The sequence below is a fragment of the Heteronotia binoei genome, chromosome 9 (genome assembly GCF_032191835.1).
Source record: "Heteronotia binoei isolate CCM8104 ecotype False Entrance Well chromosome 9, APGP_CSIRO_Hbin_v1, whole genome shotgun sequence".
Lineage (NCBI taxonomy): Eukaryota > Metazoa > Chordata > Lepidosauria > Squamata > Gekkonidae > Heteronotia > Heteronotia binoei.
Window position 1 is genome coordinate 46,326,632 of NC_083231.1, and position 20,735 is coordinate 46,347,366.

Consider the following 20,735-nt stretch of genomic DNA (forward strand, 5'->3'; position numbering starts at 1 on the left):
CCTCCAAAGTGAAACTCTAGAGATTTCCTCATCTCTCAGTGGTATTTGTGTGTGTTAAGCACCATCAAGTCACTTTTGACTTATGAATCAATGACCTCCAAAATGTCATATTGTTAACAGCCTTGCTTGGGTCTTGCAAACTGAGGAACATGGTTTCCTTCATTGAGTCAATCCATCTTATCCTGGGTCTTCCTCTTTTCTGCTGCTTCTCAAATCAGTGTTTTTGTGTACAAGACAAATACACACATTGTAATTTAATGTTTTCCTTCTGCTTTCCAGTTGTTCTTTGGCAATGTCAAAGGTTTGTGCCATTTTTGGAGGATCTCGGGGAATCGGACAGGCTGCTGCCCAGCTGCTAGCACAGAAAGGATAATGTATAGCTGTTATTGCAAGAAATTTAGATATTGCTCAAGCCACTGCAAAAAACCTGGAAGGTATGTTTACCCTGATGTTTGCTTTTCACACATCTCAGAAAAGGTGATGAACTATCAAAATAAAATACCTTTTCTAGTCTTGAAGAAAATAGTAGCAAAATTATTTCAAACATTGTAAATAAAACCGTCATTCATAGCATGAAATTGTGTAAATTAAGGATTTGGTTCTAAGTTGATAAATGTTAGCTAGAAGCTTTTGGCTTTCATTTGTTCCTGTTTATAATTTCATTTTTTCCTGAGTAAGAATTATGTGTAGTTTTAAAAACTGCATCTCTGCCAATATCTTCCTTTGCTTGTAAAAAAAGAAACATAATCAGTTTTGTTGATATTGATTTTTTGGGACTGCATGCCAACAGTTTGTTTTATGACTGTTTACTTCTAACTGTGGTCTTCAGGAAGTTTATATTTCATTGTGGACTTTATTCTATCGCAGCAGGTCATCTAGCATTTAATTGTGATTTTTCCAAAGAAGAAGACGTTCAAAATACGTTTAGCCAAATGAAAAAGAGTTTAGGTTATGTAAACTATCTGGTTAATGCTGCAGGGGTCAACAGGTTAGTGTCTGTTTTTAGTAGCAGTCAACAGTAATTTCTTTTGAAAATATCAAAGTATGAATAAGAGAAAATAGTGTGTTTATTTCTCATTAGAGAGTTAATTTATTGGTTTTATCTTGGAACTATAGGAAAAAATATATACACAAGTTTGGCCCTTCTTCATCTTAAGATTCTTTATTTTATTTTATTATATTTATATCCTGCCCTATCAGGCTCAGGGCGGCTAATAACAATTAAAACACACAAGAGTAAATGTAATCACAACAATACAACAGTTAACAACAATACAACAGTTTATCAACTCAGAAGGTAGTCCCTTTGAATGTGCTAGCACTTATCACTGTAGCCTTGGTGTGATGGTGTCCATGGTGACCTGCACCCCCTGTGACTTTTTAGGCCCTGGAAAAGGTGTAGTGGAGGGAACAAGAGCACCTCCCTTTGTTGCGGGCCTGAACAGGATTGCAGCATTTTAAATTTCCAGGACACTGTCATGTCTGGCTTGGCCTTTAGTCTCTTAACTGATCAGAAGTTGAATGTGATTCTTGGGTATTTGAGGGCTTTTTATTTACAGCGTTCTCACCATCAATGATGGGTTCTTGGAAAAACATTAAAGTGTTACAGTAACTTACAACAATCACCGAGTGACACAATAAATAAAGGAATGCAGGTAGAGCTTTTTAGGGTTCCCTGATCAAGAAAACAAAGCATTGATTATATTAGTCCTTAATAAGTAGGTGTTTGATCAGATGCACGAACCCAGAGTTCATCAGGATTTACACTTCTATGACTTTACAAACTTAAAAGTTGACTGACTAGAATATATTATCAGTAAAATAAGCTAAAGTGATCATAGTGCTTTTAGTGTTCTGCTATTTGATGGTAAGGAATTTTGCCAGAACACATTGTCTCATTTTGTTCTTGAGTTTAATGACAATTTTTCCAGGAATTACTTGAGCCATGTTTTCAACAGGGATGGCTTGTTGTTGCGAACCAAGGCTGATGATATAATATCCCAGCTTCACACCAATCTTTTGGGAACAATGTTGACCTGCAAAGTTGCTGTGAAGAGTATGATTCAACAGCAGGGTGGTGCTATTGTTAACATAGGTGTGTCTCGTGAAGTAAATGTGATTATATTTCATTAATGCTTATTTGGCTAGAAATAATTTAAACTGTAGTGAAGGTTTTATTGTATATGGTTTAACATTATTGAAAAGATTGGATACAGAGATGCCCTTGCTCACTTTCCTGGAACTTGGGGTGGGTGCCCAGAAGAGCCATAGGTGACATAGGAGAGCCAGTTTGGTGTAGTGGTTAAGTGTGTGGACTCTTATCTGGGAGAACCGGGTTTGATTCCCCACTCCTCCACTTGCACCTGCTAGCATGGCCTTGGGTCAGGCATAGCTCTGGCAGAGGTTGTCCTTAAAGGGGCAGTTGCTGTGAGAGCCCTCTCCAGCCTCACAGGGTGACTGTTGTGGGGGAGGAAGGTAAAGGAGATTGTGAGCCACTCGTAGCGTCTTCAGAGTGGAGGGCGGGATATAAATCCAATATCTTCTTCTTCTTCAAAGAGCCACATGTGATTGCTGAGCCACTCAGTATCACTGGTTGGTTCAGAGTATTTTGTCAAACCAAGTAAATTAAATTTTCCTCCCCCCCCCTTTTTAAACAACACAATATTGATTCTTGGATAATGACCTATAGTTTCTTGGGCTATAATGAAAAAAAATCTTCAATTTTTTAACATTGTATGTCTAATTCTGAATATGGCCCCAGCATGTAGATCAAAAAAAAATCTGCACACTGGAACCATGGAGAGATGAGGAATGTTTATACAAATGTTTACACAAAAATCCATGAAGTAAGGAGGCTAATTTGTCCACACCAAACAAGAAGTGATATATGTGTGCAGGTGCAGACGTTGTATTTTTTAAAAATGTTCACTGAAAATGTGTTCAATGAAGGTTGCAGCTAAACCCTGCCCTGTTTCTTCTGCCCATTCCAAGCATCTGTTAGGTTCCTGCTTGACTTTTTAAACTGACTCTTTAATGCATTTCACTGTAATGCATACTGGCTTTTTCAGTGCAGATTAAGCTACTGATGCAGATTATTTTAAAATATTAGGGTTAAAAGCTGTACAATTTTCAAAGAGCAATATATCTGTTGGAAAAGGCAGTCTGTCTTGTAAGAATTCTTAAACCTTGGCTTTACCTGCTATTTAGTTTCATTTCATTTCATCTTGTTTTAGGAAGCATTGTTGGGCTGAAGGGCAATTCTGGTCAGTTGGTATACAGTGCCAGCAAAGCTGGATTAGTTGGATTTTCATGCTCTCTTGCTAAAGAAGTAGCAAGAAAGAAAATTCGAGTCAACATGATTGCTCCCAGTTAGTTCTGAATTAAATTATTCATTCTCTTAATATCACTTGGGATTTGATAGTTCCATATTAAGTCTGAATTGGCTAGTTACATATTAATTAGAAGATACAGTTACAGTACCAACAGGCCCATAGCCAGAAAATATCAGATGGGGGGGGCCATGGAATAAAATTTTGGGTGGAGGGCCCCCCCTGCTCTGGCAGCCCCCACTCTCTCCACTGCCATTGCTCTGGTGGCCCCTGATCTCCCCATGGCTCTGGCAGCCCCCATCCCCCTCCGCGGTGCCTCTCCCTCCCTCCAACACACCTGGTGAAACCCCGGGGAAAGCAGCGGCGGCAAGAACAGGGCCGTGGGGAGAGTGGGGGTGACAAGAAAGGGGTGGGCAGAGCTTGGGGAATGCAGTGGCGATGGCAAGAATGGGGCCGCAGGAAGAGTGGCGGTGGCAAGAAAGGGCTGGGGAGAACCTGGGGAGTGCGTCCAGAACAGGGCTGCAGGGAGAGTGGGGGCTGCAAGAAAGGGGTGGGAAGAGCTGCGGGAAGAGTGGGGCTGCAAGAAAGGTGTGGGAAGAGCTGTGGGGAGAGCTCAGAGAAAGCAGCAAGAACAGGCCGTGGGGAGAGCGAGAGTGGCAAGGAAAGGAGGGGCCATACAGGTAATAGGGGGGTCTGGGTGGAGGGGCTGGGCCCCCGAGCCCCTCTCCCTGTAGCTACGAGCCTGAATACCAACCAAGGCTGCTGACAGAGGGGGGGCTGTAAGGACAAAATGTGAGGGTTTCAAGTCATCTGGAGGGCCCTTGAAGCCACCCTCATGATCAGGGATGGCCAACGGTAGCTCTCCAGATGTTTTTTTGCCTACAACTCCCATCAGCCCCAGCCAGCATGGCCAATGGCTGGGGCTGATGGGAGTTGTAGGCAAAAAACATCTGGAGAGCTACTGTTGGCCACCCCTGCTCATGATGTATGCAGCCAAACAGCTTTCCATTTATTTTTTTGTTTTAAACAATTTATTGGTAGCATATGGTTACAAAGCTTATCTATTTCTTAATTTTTTCTTTTTTCACATTAACCCATATGACATTTCCATCCCCCCTCCCTCCAATGTTGACTTCAAATCCATACTAAAGGCACTTCTGATTGCTCAAAGTTCCGTATATATATTCTTACAACTAAAAAAATGTCCAATATTTCTTTACTTTCCAAGTTTTCTCCATATATCCTTTAAATTTTCTCCACTCCCTTTTGAATATCTCTAAATCATAATCTCTTAGTGTTCTGGTTAATTTGTCCATTTCACACCACGATAAAACTTTCATGGTCCATTCCCATTTCTCTGGTATTTTTTCTTGCTTCCAAAGCTGCGCGTACAAAGTCCTAGCAGCTGATAACAGGTACCAAATTAAAGTCCTGTCTTCTTTTGGGTATTTTTCTAATTGTAATCCAAGTAAAAACGTCTCTGCAATTTTCTTAAAATCATAGCCCAAAATTTTGGTGATTTCTTGTTGTATCATCTTCCAGAATTCTTTCGCTCTTTCACATGTCCACCACATATGGAAGAAAGAACCTTCATGTTTTTTACATTTCCAACATCTATCCGACATTTTCTTACTTATCTTAGCCAATTTTTTCGGAGTCATATACCACCTATACATCATTTTAAAACAGTTCTCCTTAATGCTTTGACAAGTTGATATCTTCATTGAGTTCTTCCAGAGGTGCTCCCATGTTTCCATTTGTATTTCTCTATTCACATTAATTGCCCATTTGACCATTTGAGACTTTACTACTTCTTCTTCTGTAGACCATTTCAATAATAACTTATATACTTTTGATATCAATTTTTCGTTGTCACCTAACAGGACTCTTTCCAGTTCTGTTTGTTCTCGTCTAATCCCCTCTGATTTTATGTCATTTTCCATCAAACTTTTAATTTGTTGCATTTGAAACCAATCATAATTGTTATTTAGCTCTTCTGAGGTTTTTAATTCAATTTTGTCTCCTTGAATCTTAAGCAGTTGGTTATATGACATTTCTCTTTTTTCTTCAGAATCAGCTGTTATTTTTATTACTTCTGCTGGCACTATCCATAATGGTTTTCTCTCGTCCCCGTATTTCTTGTATTTTATCCAAGTATTTAGTAATGTATTTCTGACATAGTGGTGAGAGAAAAAACCATCCATTTTATTCTTCCCATAGTACATGTATGCATGCCAGCCGAATCTATTTCCGTGAGCTTCTAACCACAAAGGTTTTTTATCTAACAGCATTATCCAATCTTTTATCCATGTCAAACAAACTGCATTGTGGTATAGTCTTAGATCGGGAAGTTGAAAACCTCCTCTCTCTTTGGCATCCGTTAAGATCTTCATCTTTATCCTTGGTTTCTTTCCGGCCCAAATGAAATCAGAGATTTTCCTTTGCCATTTGTTGAATTGTTTTGCTTCTTTTACAATCGGGATGGTTTGAAACAAATACATTATCCTTGGCAAAATATTCATTTTGATTGCAGCTATCCTGCCCAGTAAGGACAAGTTGAGTTTATTCCATTTCATCAAATCTTTGTCCATCTTACACCACAGTTTTTCATAATTGTTTTTGTATAAATCAATGTTCTTCATTGTTATCTCTATTCCAAGGTACCTAACTTTGGTTGTGACTTCACAACCTGTCACCTTTTGTAGTTCGTTTGTTTTATTTGGTTGCATGTTTTTACAGAGGAATTTCGATTTCTCCTTATTTATGTATAATCCTGTGTCATGGGTGCTGGGGACCCTTCAGAGGAAGTTGAGTCTGATGAGGAAACTGTGCCCCTGCCACCTGCACCAGTGCCCCTGCCTCCTGCTGGAGAAGATCCCAGCCCCCCTGCCTCGCCCTCTCGGGTGGCTCGTGTGCGTGACCGCCTCCGGCAGGACCTCAGGGATCGGAGGAGGGCGGCACGCTCACAAGCAAGACGCTCCCTGAGCCCTGAGTTCTGAGAGGATTCTGGCCCTTCTAAGAGCAAGGATGCTTGAGTGGTAACAGGATCCTGGCTGCCTCCCTGAGCCAGCAATTAGCCCAAACGGGCAACAGCCAGCAGAGGGCTATATAGCTGTGGGCTTTGGGAGGAAGCTTTGTGGAAGCAACTAGTCATCTCCCTGACATTCTAGCATCCACTCCGGCTTGACTTTGGTTCCTGACTCCCTGACTTTGGCTTTGGACTTCTGGACTCCCTGACCTCGGCTTCTGGACCTCAGACCTGCGATACTTCTACAGTGATTCGGATTTGGCGCCTCGGACCCTCCTGCTTACTGGCTACAGACCTCGGACTGCCTCTGGACTTTGCCTGACCCGGCCCCAGCCGTGACAGATTGCTTCCACCGACAAACACCCACTCCACAGGATGGATGCTGAAGCAAGTGAAACCACAGAACTACTGGCTGCGCTCCAAGCCCAGGTACAGCAGCTAACACAGGCAGTAGTGCACTTGCAGCAACAACCTGCGGCCAGTGCTCCAGCCAAGTGCCCAGTTCCCCCACCTGACAGATTTGGGGGTGCCGTGGAAGAATTTCCTGCCTTCCTAGCACAGTGTCGGCTGTACTTTGAACTGAGAGCACGGGACTTCCTCAATGACAAAACCAAGGTGTGTTTCGTCATCAGTCTGTTAAAGGGGCAGGCGGCCAAATGGGCCACACCCTTACTGGTCGCGTCCTCCCCCCTACTGACTGATTACCAGGGGTTTGAGGCCCACCTGTCTGCTGCTTTCTCAAACCCAGTCCAAGCAGCCACAGCCAACCGGAAGATCAGGGCACTGAAACAAGGCAACTCCTCGGTGGCTCAATATGCCACTGAATTCAAGCTCCTGACCCAGGACTTGGCGTGGAATGAGGCTGCCCAGATGGACCAGTTTACTGAGGGGTTGGCAGAGGAGGTCCTGGATGAACTGGCCAGGGTGGAGCAGCCACCCACGCTCCAAGAACTTATCACCCTCTGCCTCCGCATCGATGGCCGCCTGGAAAGTCGCCGCCAAGCCAAGACCAGAGGGCGCCAGCTCCCTGCGCCGTGCTACCTGGCTCCTCGCCCGTCCCCAGCTAGTACCAGCACCAAGGATGGGCCTATGCAGCTTGGAGCTGCTCGACCCCGCCTGACCCCAGAGGAAAAGACCAGACGCCGCACGCAGAATCTGTGCCTCTACTGCGGCACGGCAGGCCACTATGCCTCTGGCTGCCCTGCTAAGCATCGGATACCTGGACCTTCGCTGCCACCGCCGCCAAAAGGGCAGCCCCAGGCGTAAGTGGACCCCCCAGCCTGGGGCGACTAGCTGGGTCCTCCGAACAGCGGGCTGATACCCCAGGGCCATTCCTGCTACCAGTCAAACTCCGTCTGCCCGACGAACGCTGGCTGTTCGTGTATGCCATGCTGGACTCGGGAGCGGCCCACTGTTTTATAGATGCCGCCTTTGTGAAGCAGCACCAGATCCCTGTGCAGACAAAAGGGATTCCGTCGCTGGTGGAGGCTATTGACGGGCGCCTCCTCCGTTCTGGCCCCGTCACCCAGGAGACCTGTCCCATCACCTTCCACGTCCAGCAGCACCAAGAACAGCTGCGGTTTGATGTCGCCCGCATGCCTCGCTTCCCGCTGATTCTAGGCCTTTCCTGGCTGAAGCTGCACAACCCCATCGTGGACTGGGCCCAGCAGGAACTACGCTTCCGAGACCCATGCCCCCATCTGACTCCTCCCACCACTCTAGCAGCTGGCATCCCGAGTGGTGGTCCTCAGCTCCCTCAGAAGTATGTGGACTTTGCTGATGTCTTCAAAGAGACAGGAGCTGATCAGCTTCCCCCTCACCGGCCCTACGACTGTGCCATTGATTTGGTACCTGGGGCACCACTCCCGGTGGGGCGTCTGTACCCAATGTCGGAGCCGGAGTTGGCAGCTCTGCGAGACTTCCTGGACAAGAACCTGAAACGCGGATTCATCCGACCCTCAACATCTCCCCTATCTGCTCCAGTGCTCTTCGTGAAGAAGAAAAGTGGGGAGCTCCGGCTGTGCAATGACTACCGGGCCCTGAACAAGATCACCATCCGCGACCGGTACCCTCTACCACTGATCCCTGAACTCTTGGATCGCCTAAAGGGGGCCCAAATCTACACCAAGCTGGACCTCCGTGGAGCGTACAATTTGGTGCGCATACGGCCCGGAGACGAATGGAAGACCGCGTTTGGGACCCGATACGGGCAGTACGAGCACCTGGTAATGCCCTTCGGACTGACCAATGCCCCCGCTGTCTTCCAGAGGTTCATGAATGACATATTCCGGGACCTGCTCGACCGCTTCGCGATCATATACCTGGATGACATCCTAATTTACTCCCGCAATCCTGCCCAGCACGCCGAGCACGTCCGCCAGGTCCTGCAGCGCCTACGAGCCCATGGTCTCTACGCCAAGCTGGAGAAGTGCGACTTCGACCTGCGCTCCGTCGAGTTCCTTGGGCACATCGTGTCACCGCAGGGGATCCTCATGGACCCGAAAAAAGTAGAAGCGGTCCTGACCTGGCAGGCTCCTCAGAATCGCAAAGACCTGCAGCGGTTCCTCGGTTTTGCCAACTACTATCGGCAATTCATCCCGGCCTACGCATCCCTGACCACACCCCTGACTCAACTACTCCGCCCCAAAGAACCCTTCCACTGGTCCCCAGAGGCCGATAACGCCTTCTCCACCCTGAAGACTCGCTTTGCCACCGGGCCACTCCTGAGATACCCCGACCCCCAGCTTCCCTTTACGGTGGAAGCTGATGCCTCCAACGTGGCCCTGGGAGCAGTGCTGTCCCAGCGCGAGGAGCCGTCCCAGCCACTACAGCCCTGCGCCTATTACTCGCGGCAGCTCACTGCTGCAGAGAGGAACTATACCATCTGGGAGAGGGAGTTGCTCGCGATCAAGGCGGCGTTTGAGGTTTGGCGACATTACCTCGAAGGGGCTCGCCACCCTGTTCAAGTGCTCACTGATCACCGGAACTTGGAACACCTCCAGACCACCCGCCGTCTCAACCAGCGCCAGATCCGGTGGTCCCTATTCTTCTCTCGCTTCGACTTCCGGATCTCCTACATCCCCCATACCCAGAACCGGAAAGCAGACGCGCTCTCCCGGAAACCGGAATACGCCCCTGCCTCAACTGAGACCGCGCCCGCTGCTCCAATCCTGCCGCCCTCAGTATTTGCAGCCACCTCCACTTCACCAGCACTCGTGGAGGACATTCGGGCTAGCCAGGCCAATGATCCCTGGGTCCAGCAACACCTCCAGGCTCTCCAAGATGACCCAACAGGGGAGTTCACGACTCGAGGCGGCCTCTTGCTACACCGCGAACGCCTCTATGTGCCGCCCGGGCCCTTGCGGGCAGAAGTGCTACGCCTGACCCACGACTCGTTACCCGCCGGGCACTTTGGACAGCATAAGACCACCCACTTGCTGACAAGGGAATTCTGGTGGCCACGAGTTCGCACTGATGTTGCCCGCTATGTCAGCTCCTGTGACGTCTGCCGACGGGCCAAAGACATCCCAGCCAAACCCTCAGGGTTGCTGCAGCCCTTGCCCACATCTTCAGGACCCTGGGATACCATCTCGATGGACTTCATCACGGAACTTCCACGCTCCAAGGGTCAGACTTGTATCTGGGTGGTCGTCGACCTATTTACCAAGATGGCCCACTTTGTTCCGTGCCCGAAACTCCCCACAGCTCAGGAGACGGCCCAGCTTTACCTGCAACACATCTTTCGTCTGCATGGACTCCCAGCCCATCTGATCTCCGATCGGGGCCCTCAGTTCTCCTCTCGGTTCTGGCAAGCCCTCCATTCCAGCCTGGGTACTCGAGTGCACCTGTCCTCGGCCTACCACCCACAGACAGATGGCCAGACAGAGCGCACCAATGCCACGCTAGAGCAATATCTCCGCTGTTACACCTGTTACCAGCAGGATGACTGGACCACTCTATTGCCCCTAGCGGAGTTTGCATACAACAACGCGGTCCATTCATCCACCCAAATGACCCCGTTTGCTGCAACCTACGGGTACCACCCTCGGTTCTTCCCAGCGATCCTACCACCCACGAATGTCCCCGCCGTCGATGCCTACCTGCAAGAACTCCGTGCCAGCCAAGACTTGCTCCGAGAGCAGCTACAGCAAGCCAAGGAGGCATATAAACGGGCTGCGGACCGAAAGAGGCAAGAAGGCCCTCCAGTGCAGCCGGGGGATCAAGTGTGGCTCTCAACTCGCTACCTGCGCCGGCCTGGTCGGTCTCACAAGCTGGATGCACGGTTCATTGGACCCTACCCCGTCGTTGAACAAATAAACCCCGTCGCCTTCAGGCTCCAGTTGCCACCCCACCTCCGCATTCACCCCGTGTTTCATCGCTCCCTCCTTGTTCCGGCTGCACCCCCTGACCCAGCTCGGACTCCTTCCCCACCGCCGCCACCACCAGTGTTGGTGGATGACGAGGAAGAATATGAGGTGCGCCAGATCCTGGACTCCCGGTACCATCGTGGAGGCCTCCAGTACCTGGTGGACTGGGAGGGATACGGCCCAGAAGACCGGTCTTGGGAGCCCGAGGACAATCTTCATGCCCCGGACTTGGCGCACCAGTTCCACAACGACCACCCCGACCTTCCAGGTCCCTCGATGGAGGGGGGCCCTGGGGGGGGGGGATAGTGTCATGGGTGCTGGGGACCCTTCAGAGGAAGTTGAGTCTGATGAGGAAACTGTGCCCCTGCCACCTGCACCAGTGCCCCTGCCTCCTGCTGGAGAAGATCCCAGCCCCCCTGCCTCGCCCTCTCGGGTGGCTCGTGTGCGTGACCGCCTCCGGCAGGACCTCAGGGATCGGAGGAGGGCGGCACGCTCACAAGCAAGACGCTCCCTGAGCCCTGAGTTCTGAGAGGATTCTGGCCCTTCTAAGAGCAAGGATGCTTGAGTGGTAACAGGATCCTGGCTGCCTCCCTGAGCCAGCAATTAGCCCAAACGGGCAACAGCCAGCAGAGTGCTATATAGCTGTGGGCTTTGGGAGGAAGCTTTGTGGAAGCAACTAGTCATCTCCCTGACATTCTAGCATCCACTCCGGCTTGACTTTGGTTCCTGACTCCCTGACTTTGGCTTTGGACTTCTGGACTCCCTGACCTCGGCTTCTGGACCTCAGACCTGCGATACTTCTACAGTGATTCGGATTTGGCGCCTCGGACCCTCCTGCTTACTGGCTACAGACCTCGGACTGCCTCTGGACTTTGCCTGACCCGGCCCCAGCCGTGACATCCTGCTAGTTCTCCGTACTCTTTTATCTTAGCTAACAGCAGTGGTGACACTTGAACCGGATTCTCCATTATGAACACTATATCATCTGCAAAAGCTTTATATTTATAAGAGAATCTTCTAATTTTTAGACCTTCTATTTTTTCATCTTTTTGAATTTGTTGTAACAAAATTTCAAGAGTCATTATAAACAACAATGGTGATAGCGGGCATCCTTGCCTTGTTCCTTTACTCACTTTCAATTCTTTGGTAAGGTCTGCATTTATACACAATTTTGCATGCTGATCTGTATATATTGCTCTTGTCATTTTTATAAATTGTTCCCCTAAATTAATTTTTTCCATTACCGCAAACATAAAGTCCCAATTTAAGTTGTCGAAGGCTTTCTCTGCGTCAACAAAAAATAAGGCCACTTCTTTTTCCGGGTGCTTTTCATAGTATTCCACAACATTAATAACAGCTCTTACATTGTCCCTTATTTGTCTTTTAGGAAGAAATCCCGCTTGGTCTTTGTTTATAAAGTTGGTCAGGTATTGTTTCAGTCGCTCTGCTAAAATTCTTGTATAGATCTTATAGTCATTATTCAACAATGAGATTGGTCTATAATTTTTTACGTTTGTGCTATCTTTATCTTCCTTAGGAATCAGAGAGACTACAGCTTCCCTCCAAGTCTTTGGGATTTTCCCTTCTTCTCTTATCGTGTTTAACAACTTCAACAGTTTGGGTGTTAATTCATCCTTGAGAGATTTGTAAAATTTTGACGTGAATCCATCTGGCCCTGGAGCTTTACCCTCTTGCATTGCTTTTATTGCTGCTTCTATTTCAATTTTCTCTATTGGGTCATTTAATATCTTTTTCATATGTTCCGTCAAAGGTGCCACCTGAATGTTTCGTAGATACTCTTCCACTTTTTCTTTACTTACATTCACACCCTTGAATAAATTTGCATAGTATTTAAAGAATTCTCTTTTAATTCCTTCTTGATCCACTACTGTTTTCCCATTTGCCATGATTTTATTTATAGTCTTATTTTCTTTCCTTTTTTTTAATTGCCAGGCCAGGTATTTACCAGGTTTGTTTGCACTTTCAAACGATTTCTGTTTCAAATTTTTTAAATTCCATTCTAGTTCTTTATTCAGCAAATGTTTAACTTGGGATTGTAATATCGTAATTTCTTTTATTAATTTTTTCTTCCCTGGTCTTTTTTTTAAGTCCTTTTCTTTTTTATCTATTTCATTTTGCAGTGCTGACAGCCTTTCTTCTCTTGCTCTTTTGTCTTTATTATTCAATGTAATTAATATACCCCTCATTACTGCTTTATAAGTGTCCCATACTGTTGGATATTCCATATCATCCGTTTCATTTATTTGGAAGAATGCTGCAGTCTCCTTTTCTAAGAATGATACAGTGTCTTTATTTTGTAGTAAATCCTCATTAATTCTCCATCTTCTTGATTTTCTTTGCAATTTTGTTGACCAGCATATTGGATTATGGTCCGCCCAAACCTTTGGAAGAATCTCAATTTTTTTTGTTATGAGGCCCAAGCCTTGGGAACCCCACAACATGTCAATTCTGGAAAAAGAATTATGCCTTGCTGAGAAAAATGTATAGTCTCTTACCTCAGGGTTGAACTTTCTCCAAATGTCTTCTAGATTTTCCTGTTTAATCAACTCAAAGAAAGAATTGGGCAGCTTCCCTTCTTTATCATTCTTCTTTGGACTTGATCTGTCAAGGTTGTTTTGTATTGTCCCATTAAAATCGCCCATCATCAATACCTGGTCATAAGTCTCTTCGTCCATTTGTCTATTTATGTCTTTAAAGAATTTGTCTTTCGCTCCATTGGGTGCATAGAGTCCTAGTAGTAACGTTTTTTTCGCCTCTATCGTCACCTCAACAGCAATGTATCTTCCTTCTTTGTCTTTAAAGATTAATTTTGGGTCAAGTTGTTCTTTAATGTAAAAAACCACCCCTCTTTTCTTTTGCTCTGCTAGTGAAAAAAATTCCAACCCCAAATTTCTATTCCACAAAAATTTACTGTCCTTGCGTTGTATATGAACTTCCTGTAAACAAATTATATTACATTTTTGCTTTTTAATCCAATGAAATGTTCTCCTTCTTTTCTGTGGTGAATTTAGTCCATTTATATTCCAAGATAGTAATTTGTACTCCATTATGATGTTGGTTCTTTATTTTCTTCAAAAAAGCTATGCATCTCTTGTTCGCTTCTTATTGTAATCCTTTTGCCATTTTGTTCAAATCCAAGACCCTCTGGTATTATCCATCTATATCTTGTGCCCTCTGCACGCAACTGATCGGTTAGCTTCTTGTACTTTTTCCTATCGCTGATCACTTCTCTTGGTAGCTCTTTCATTATTTTAACTCTGCTCCCTTCTATTGCCCAGGCTTTTTGGTACCCTTTCCTCAAAATTTTCTCTGCCACTTCTTTTGATCTTAATCTTATGACGATGTCTCTTGGCAGACCTTTATTTTTCGCATAAACTGAGTTGACTCTGTAGGCACCCTCCAACATACTCTTAAATCTGTCAGGGTCTTCTTCTATGTACTCAGTGATGATATCCACCATATAGCCTTTTAAGTCTGTATCTTCTTTTTCAGGTACCCCTCTTAGACGCACTTGTGACTCCAGCAACTTACAGTCGTGTATTATGACCTTTTCTTGAATTTTTAGCAAGGCAGAGGCCTGTGTATCCACTTTCATCTCTACCTCTTTCACTTTATTTTGAGTCTCTTCCTTAAAATTCTCTATCTCCTTCTTAAGGTCTCCAACTTCTTTTTTAATATCTTTTTTTATTGCCAAATGCAATTTGTCCATAGCTTTTAACATTTTTGCCTCCAGAGCGTCAAATTGAGACTGCATCTTGTCAAATGATTGGGCTCTTGCACGTGTTGTTCTTTCTACTGACATATAAAAAATCACCAAACCTTAAAAAAATCCCCACATAAAATTTAGCATCCAATCCAATAGCTTAGAGCCAGTTCTTTCAGATGAGACTAGTTTCGTTTTTCTCCCTTCTTCCTGAGCAAAGATATTGAATTTTAACAATTTTGACAGTTTTTCTCCCTTTTAAAATGGCAATCGTTATTTCTCTATGGTACAGTTCCAGCCTAGAGAGGTCTCTCTTCGTCTTTCTTGATCTGAGTCTTGGACTCAATTCCTTCCTAGTTCAAAGGTCGGATGTCACAGCTCTTGTTGTCCTTATAGGCTCTGATTTATTGTCCAGCCCTTTTTAGTTTCACTTCCTGTCACAGCTTAGACTGATCTCGTGTCTAGTCTCGCAGTTTTTTGAGCTGCATGAAGAAACCGCAACCACAAAAATTCACAACAATATGTCTTTTCTCCAAAATATCTTTGAAGGCAATTGTTTTTACGGCGTTCAGTTTTCACAAGCTGAATTCTTTTCCTGCTATGCCCCCACTCAGCTCAGTTCATTCTAGGTTCTGCAGTTTATGGGCATATATACACGGCAACTCTCTTTTCTTTCTTCTGCGTCACCAGCCTCCCATTGCCAACTTTCACTCTTATCTTGAAGGGTTTTTTTTTTTTTTGCTGTTGTTCACATCCAAAGCCACAGAGCTCAGCTTAACAAGGTAAAAGTTTTTTTTTTCCCATTCAATTATGCTTTGCCTTCGTCTGTTATTAATCCACTCAGTGTTTAAACTATATTCAAAGTCTCTCAGAGTGAAGATAAGAATGATGAGTCTACCTTTTAGATGTTCTCAACTCCCCCGGCTGCTATTTTCTTGCAATTAAAATCAGTCCTTCTAGAGTGCTTGGATTCCGACAGCCTTAAGTGACCGAAGTCACTTTAGAGTCACTGCAGACGATGGTTGACATTCCATTGCCGGACATCAAGAAATGAAGGAGTCAGCTCCCTGACTGCTCCAGTTCGATATCAACAGCATTAAAGGAAGATAAGTCGTCTTGGGTTAACCCTTGCCTAGGGTTAATGAGCATAGACCTTATCAGGGGTCTTTAATACCCTGAACAGTGACAATAAAATCCCCCTCTGTTAGGGAGCTGCAGACTGTCTTCCAGCCAAACAGGAAGTCCGCTTTCCATTTATTTTAATGCAGTTCTGGCTGCAGCCACTAGGAGCACAGAGAAGTCTGAGCACAGTAAAAGGCACTCCAATATCAGCTAGACTTCCCTTTCTCCGGGACTTAAGCAAACTTGCCTAACAGATCACGCTAAACCCATCAACTAATCCAGCAATGGACCAGGAAAAGCCAGCTGCTGGCAGCTACACTAAATGTTGGCCTGCAGCCTGCTAACCAAGGTCATTTTCTATAACAATATAGCCTTTCTGTCTTCCTTTCCTTGCACCCAGCTCAGCCAAATCTTGCAAAGCAGTAGCAAGAGCGTTGCAGCAAGATAAAGCAACCTTTCTCTCTCTTTTCCTTATTTTCTCTTCCTCTTTCCCACACTTTTCTTATTCATTTTTGTCTCCTTTCACCTAATTTTTCTTTTTCCCCTTCCTTTATTTTCACTTTTGGGCTTAAAACCTTCTTATGTTTCTTGTTTGGCAACATAATGTATTTAAGAGTAGTATATTAGCAGACCTTTAGGTAATGTTAGGAACAGAAGGGGGAGAATGCCTTTTACTGTGCTCAGACTTTCCCTATGATCTAACACACTTTCCCCGTGATCTAGTAAAAAGATGCTTTCCCTCTTCTTGACCCTTTACATGTATGATAATGGAACATTAATCTGTTTTACTGGCTATACATGTGGAACAAAAGTTACAACTCCCAGTTAGGCACTGGATCATTAATCATTATTGTGCTGGTGGAATATCTAATAGTGCTTTGTATAGGCTACTTTGCTATATGGCAAATGATGTAAATAAAGTAAATAGGTAAACAAATATGGACAAAAAAGCAATTCTGTTATTACTGTAAATTCACAATAACAGCAAGCCAAGTGATTTGTTCATTTTGTTACAATATTTGGTTTGAATCAGGGTCATATGGGGGAGGGGGCAGACAAGATCTTTGTCCAGGGGGCCATGGTTCTGATACCAACAACCAATAGAGAATAGTCTGAAGAATTGTGACTGAGTTAAAGCCTGAGAACACGTATTTTTGTAAAGCAACAATAACATCAGGTTGTGTGTTAGTATTTTCAGCAGCTTGTTCTATTATGGATTCAGCATCCACATAATATACTTTTCATGCCTGCTTAGGAGTTGGTTGAATCCTTTTTTTTTTTTTTAATTAGGAATACAGAAGTAGCTCTTCTACAGGAAAAGGGTGCTGCTGTGTATGCGGAACTTTGACTACTTGTTCTCAATATTAGTTGTCCTTCAGGGCCGGCCTTCCCACTAGGCAAACTAGGCGGTTGCCTAGGGCGCTGAGAGGCAGGGGGCAGCAAATTGGGCTCTCGCCCCCCCCTCTCCAGTGACCCAGGTAAGTGCTTAGCTTGCCTCCCTCCCCGTTGCTGCCACTGCTAGCCCCCTCTGGGCTGCCGCCACCCCTGCCGGTGCGGCGTCCTGCCCGCCCCCTGCCTCCCCGGTGCTCCGCTTGCCTGCCTGCCACCGCTAGAAGTGGCGGTGCTCCACTCGCTCCCTCCCCCTGGGGCTCGCTGGCTAAGTTTACTTTTAGCCGGCGAGCCCCAGGGGGAAGGGAAAGGAGTGAATGGAGCACTGCCGCTTTTAGTGGCGGTGAGCAGGAAAGCGGAGCACCAGGGGGGCGGTGGGACACCGTGCAGGGGGAGGGGAGGGGGTGCGGAGTCATGGGGGGTGCTTTGGGGGGGTGCCAGGCAGCAAGTCTGCCTAGGACGCCCTAGGGCATCGGGCCGGCCCTGCCTTCAGCATGCAAGGACTTTAGATCTAATGCTGTTGACTCACTTTGGGCATGAACAAGCTTATGCATTTCCTGTTCCTTTTTTTCTTTCTCCCCTATTGTTCATGCTTTTTCTTTCAGTCTTAAAGTGTCATTTGTAGGGCTGGGCACAAACTGATTCATGAGCCAAAATTCGGTACAAACTTGGCCTGATTTGGAGCCCCCAAACTAATGTTTGGGGAAGGCACCTTCCACGAACTTTTGCTGGATTTTTGTCTGGCTCAACTGTTTGGACCTTTTAAACCTAGCAGCTGAGCAGTGCGGGTCTGCAGCTGACCTTTTAGGTTTAAATGGTTGTGAGCCATTTCACTGATCTGTTTCACTTCCCCCTGCTTTGAAATGGGGCGCACTTGCTTGAAATCGGAGAAGAAAAATTGACAGATGCAATGGCTGCTAGCCATTTAAACCTTACCGTTTTGTGGGTCCACCTGTCAGCTGTTAGATTTAAATGGCTTTAAGCCATTAAACCCATCTATTTTGCTTCCCTCTTCGAAGCAAAATGGACAGGTTAAATGATTGCCAGCCATTTAACATTTCTGGGCAATCCCCCTCCCCTTTCTCTGTCCAGTTCAGTATTGGACATTTGGGGCTTGATTTGGTTTGGGGGCCGGCCAAACCTGAATTTTTAGGTTTGTACCCATCCCTAATGGATGTACTTCAGGAAATTGAAAGTAAATCCATATATGAGAGTGTTAAAAGGAATGCAAGGGTCCATGGCTCACTTCCAAATTCCAAAATAAATATTAATTGTATTCTTTTCTAGTTATAGAAATGTTTCTCCAATTTCTTCTGCTTCTGTGGATAATTTTTCTTCATGCAGAAATAATTTCTTAACTATAGATATGCTGTAGTAATAGCAAGTGTTTCATCATTCTTCTTTCTAAAAGTGTAATTGCATTTTACCAAGCGTAAAGCGCTATAATCTATTTTTGTATACACAAATGGTTGCATACATAAAACAAGGAATAACTCAATTGAAGTTTCTAGCTAAATAAAGATTTTGTCTTGAACATTAACACCTTCTGACATTCCATCTTGTCTCCAGTAATACACTGAATAAAAGACTCTGGATGTGAGTATTTAACCAAACTAACCCAAGGCAGAAATGCATTCACGTGCACTGTCTGTGTTCATTTTATTCATTTCTGATATTCTTTCATTTTATCTAACCAGTGTTATTGGGACTTGCTTTCTGCTAATTGTATAGTGCACTGTAGAGTGTGTTTTCACTGATTATATTTAGATTGGAACTACTTAATTCTTTGACAATGGAAATATTTTGATTTAGCTAAAAGGGTTCTCTTGTTGTGCAAAGTTGAAGGTATGGGGGCCCTAACAGTCTTAAGTATGGGAACTTCCCCCAGGGCCTGTTCAAAGTTGACTTTTTTCCACAGTCCATCCTTTACATGCTGTAAAAATGGGAATGGGCCTTGGGCTTGGACTGTTTGTGATAGTAGTATCCAACACACCCCTGTCCTGGGAGATCATGAATTTATTTCAACGCAGGAGCTCCCTGACTTTTGCACTGTAAAACCCCGGTTTAGTTATCTTCTGGTGCAGTTGTCTTCTGGATATGGAAAGCATACAAGACTGCTTGCCCTATCTTATCAAACATAGAGGTTTGCATGATGGTGAAAAATGACAGCTCATCAGGCTGGAATGGGGTGGAGGTTCTTGTGTCAAAGAAATCTATGTTGCCTTTAGCTTTTGTTTGTTTTGATACATTTTTAAAGTATATCTTACTAAGATCAATAATGAGATATTGCCAAGAAAACTCAGTTTCATTCACATCCAGTTTTATTTACATTGGTCCTTATTTCAAGAAACTTCAGATAAAGCTGAGTATACAAACAAACGTCCACTTCTTTGTTATGCAGACTGTAGTGTATAAGTTTTGGCAAATTGTACACTGATTCTCAGGAAGCTGTGCAGGTGTCGCTGGAGCTATGTCAGGATTTTACTAATTTTTTTCTTCATAACATTCCTCCACTTCCCTGGTTAGGTTTCATTCATACGGATATGACAACACATTTGAAAGAAGATCAGTTGAATAAAACTATTCCTCTTGGAAGGTTTGCGGAATCTCAAGAAATTGCCAACGCAATTGTATTTCTTCTGGAGTCTCCTTACATAACAGGACATGTTCTGGTTGTAGATGGAGGTTTGCAACTTATGATTTAAAATTTGTAACAGCGCAGTTTTGAATTTGGGGAGAATAATTCAGCCACCTGGCTAAATGGAGGATGATACAAACAAGTACAAATGGTTGGTTGTCTGGAAAACTTTAAATTATGTGCTTGCATTGCTGTTTGTATGTAGATAACAAAATTCTGTGCCTATGACACCAAATGAAAAACGTGACTCCTGTATTCTATGAATGTGTGAATGATAGGCACTTAGAATTGTATTTTGGAGTGTTAGTATATGAATATTCTAAACAGCCTATTTTTTCATTTTGTTTGCATAAAGGTATGACATTTTATTCACAATTATGTGTCATGGGAAGGTCCAAGTGTTCTATTCAGAATGGCAAAACAATCTGACAATAAAGTACTTAAAAATAGTCCAAGGCTGTGTAAGAGCACTTGCATGATCATGATTTATTCTTAACAAGGAAAAATATATATAACACTAATGCTGATAATTTTGATGCATTATTTCATTCATAGTATTTGAAAGAATGATTGCGTATAATTTAAATGTGACACTTCATGACCATCTCTTGAAGCATAAATATTCACCTTTATCAAGCCCTTCAGAATGGGTCTCTGGTTGACTTAAAAAAAATTCATTTTGTTGCAAACCATCAGAGATGCTTTGAGGGGGGGACTGCAGCACGTTGGGAGTAGTTTTTAAGATGGGGGGGGGGTGTGGAGGAGAAAGCATCCATACCTATACTGTTCCTTGCATGCAAAGTAGCATTGTTTGCTTGCTTATTTAGAAGCTATGTGTTCTTCCTTACTGTAAGCTTGTCTTATATCTCCTGATCTTAATTAGACACATTGCAGGAAAATGTTTACTGTCTTCTGTCTGGATAATACAGGAGTTTGGTAGGTAGCATGCTGTGTGTGTGTTATAGTACATGGATATGTTTCTCTTTTGAATGTACGAAGCTGTCTAGCTTACCCTCATAGTTTTTTAGTATCTTAAGATACAGTTAGGGTTACCAGGTCACCCTTGGCCACTGGTGAGGGATTGGGGGTAGGGTTGGCAGATTTAGGTTGGGAAATTCCTGGAGATTTGGGAATGGAG

General features: G+C 44.6%; 1 protein-coding gene across 1 annotated transcript; it reads left to right on the forward strand.

The window, feature by feature from the left end:
• Positions 1–277: 277 nt before the first annotated feature.
• Positions 278–19,854, forward strand: CBR4 (carbonyl reductase 4). The gene is given in 5 exon segments (XM_060247316.1): positions 278–434; positions 868–988; positions 1,959–2,095; positions 3,234–3,368; positions 19,486–19,854. Coding segments are annotated over 5 exon segments (714 nt in total). The 5' UTR covers positions 278–292; the 3' UTR covers positions 19,665–19,854.
• The last annotated feature ends 881 nt before the right edge of the window (positions 19,855–20,735 follow it).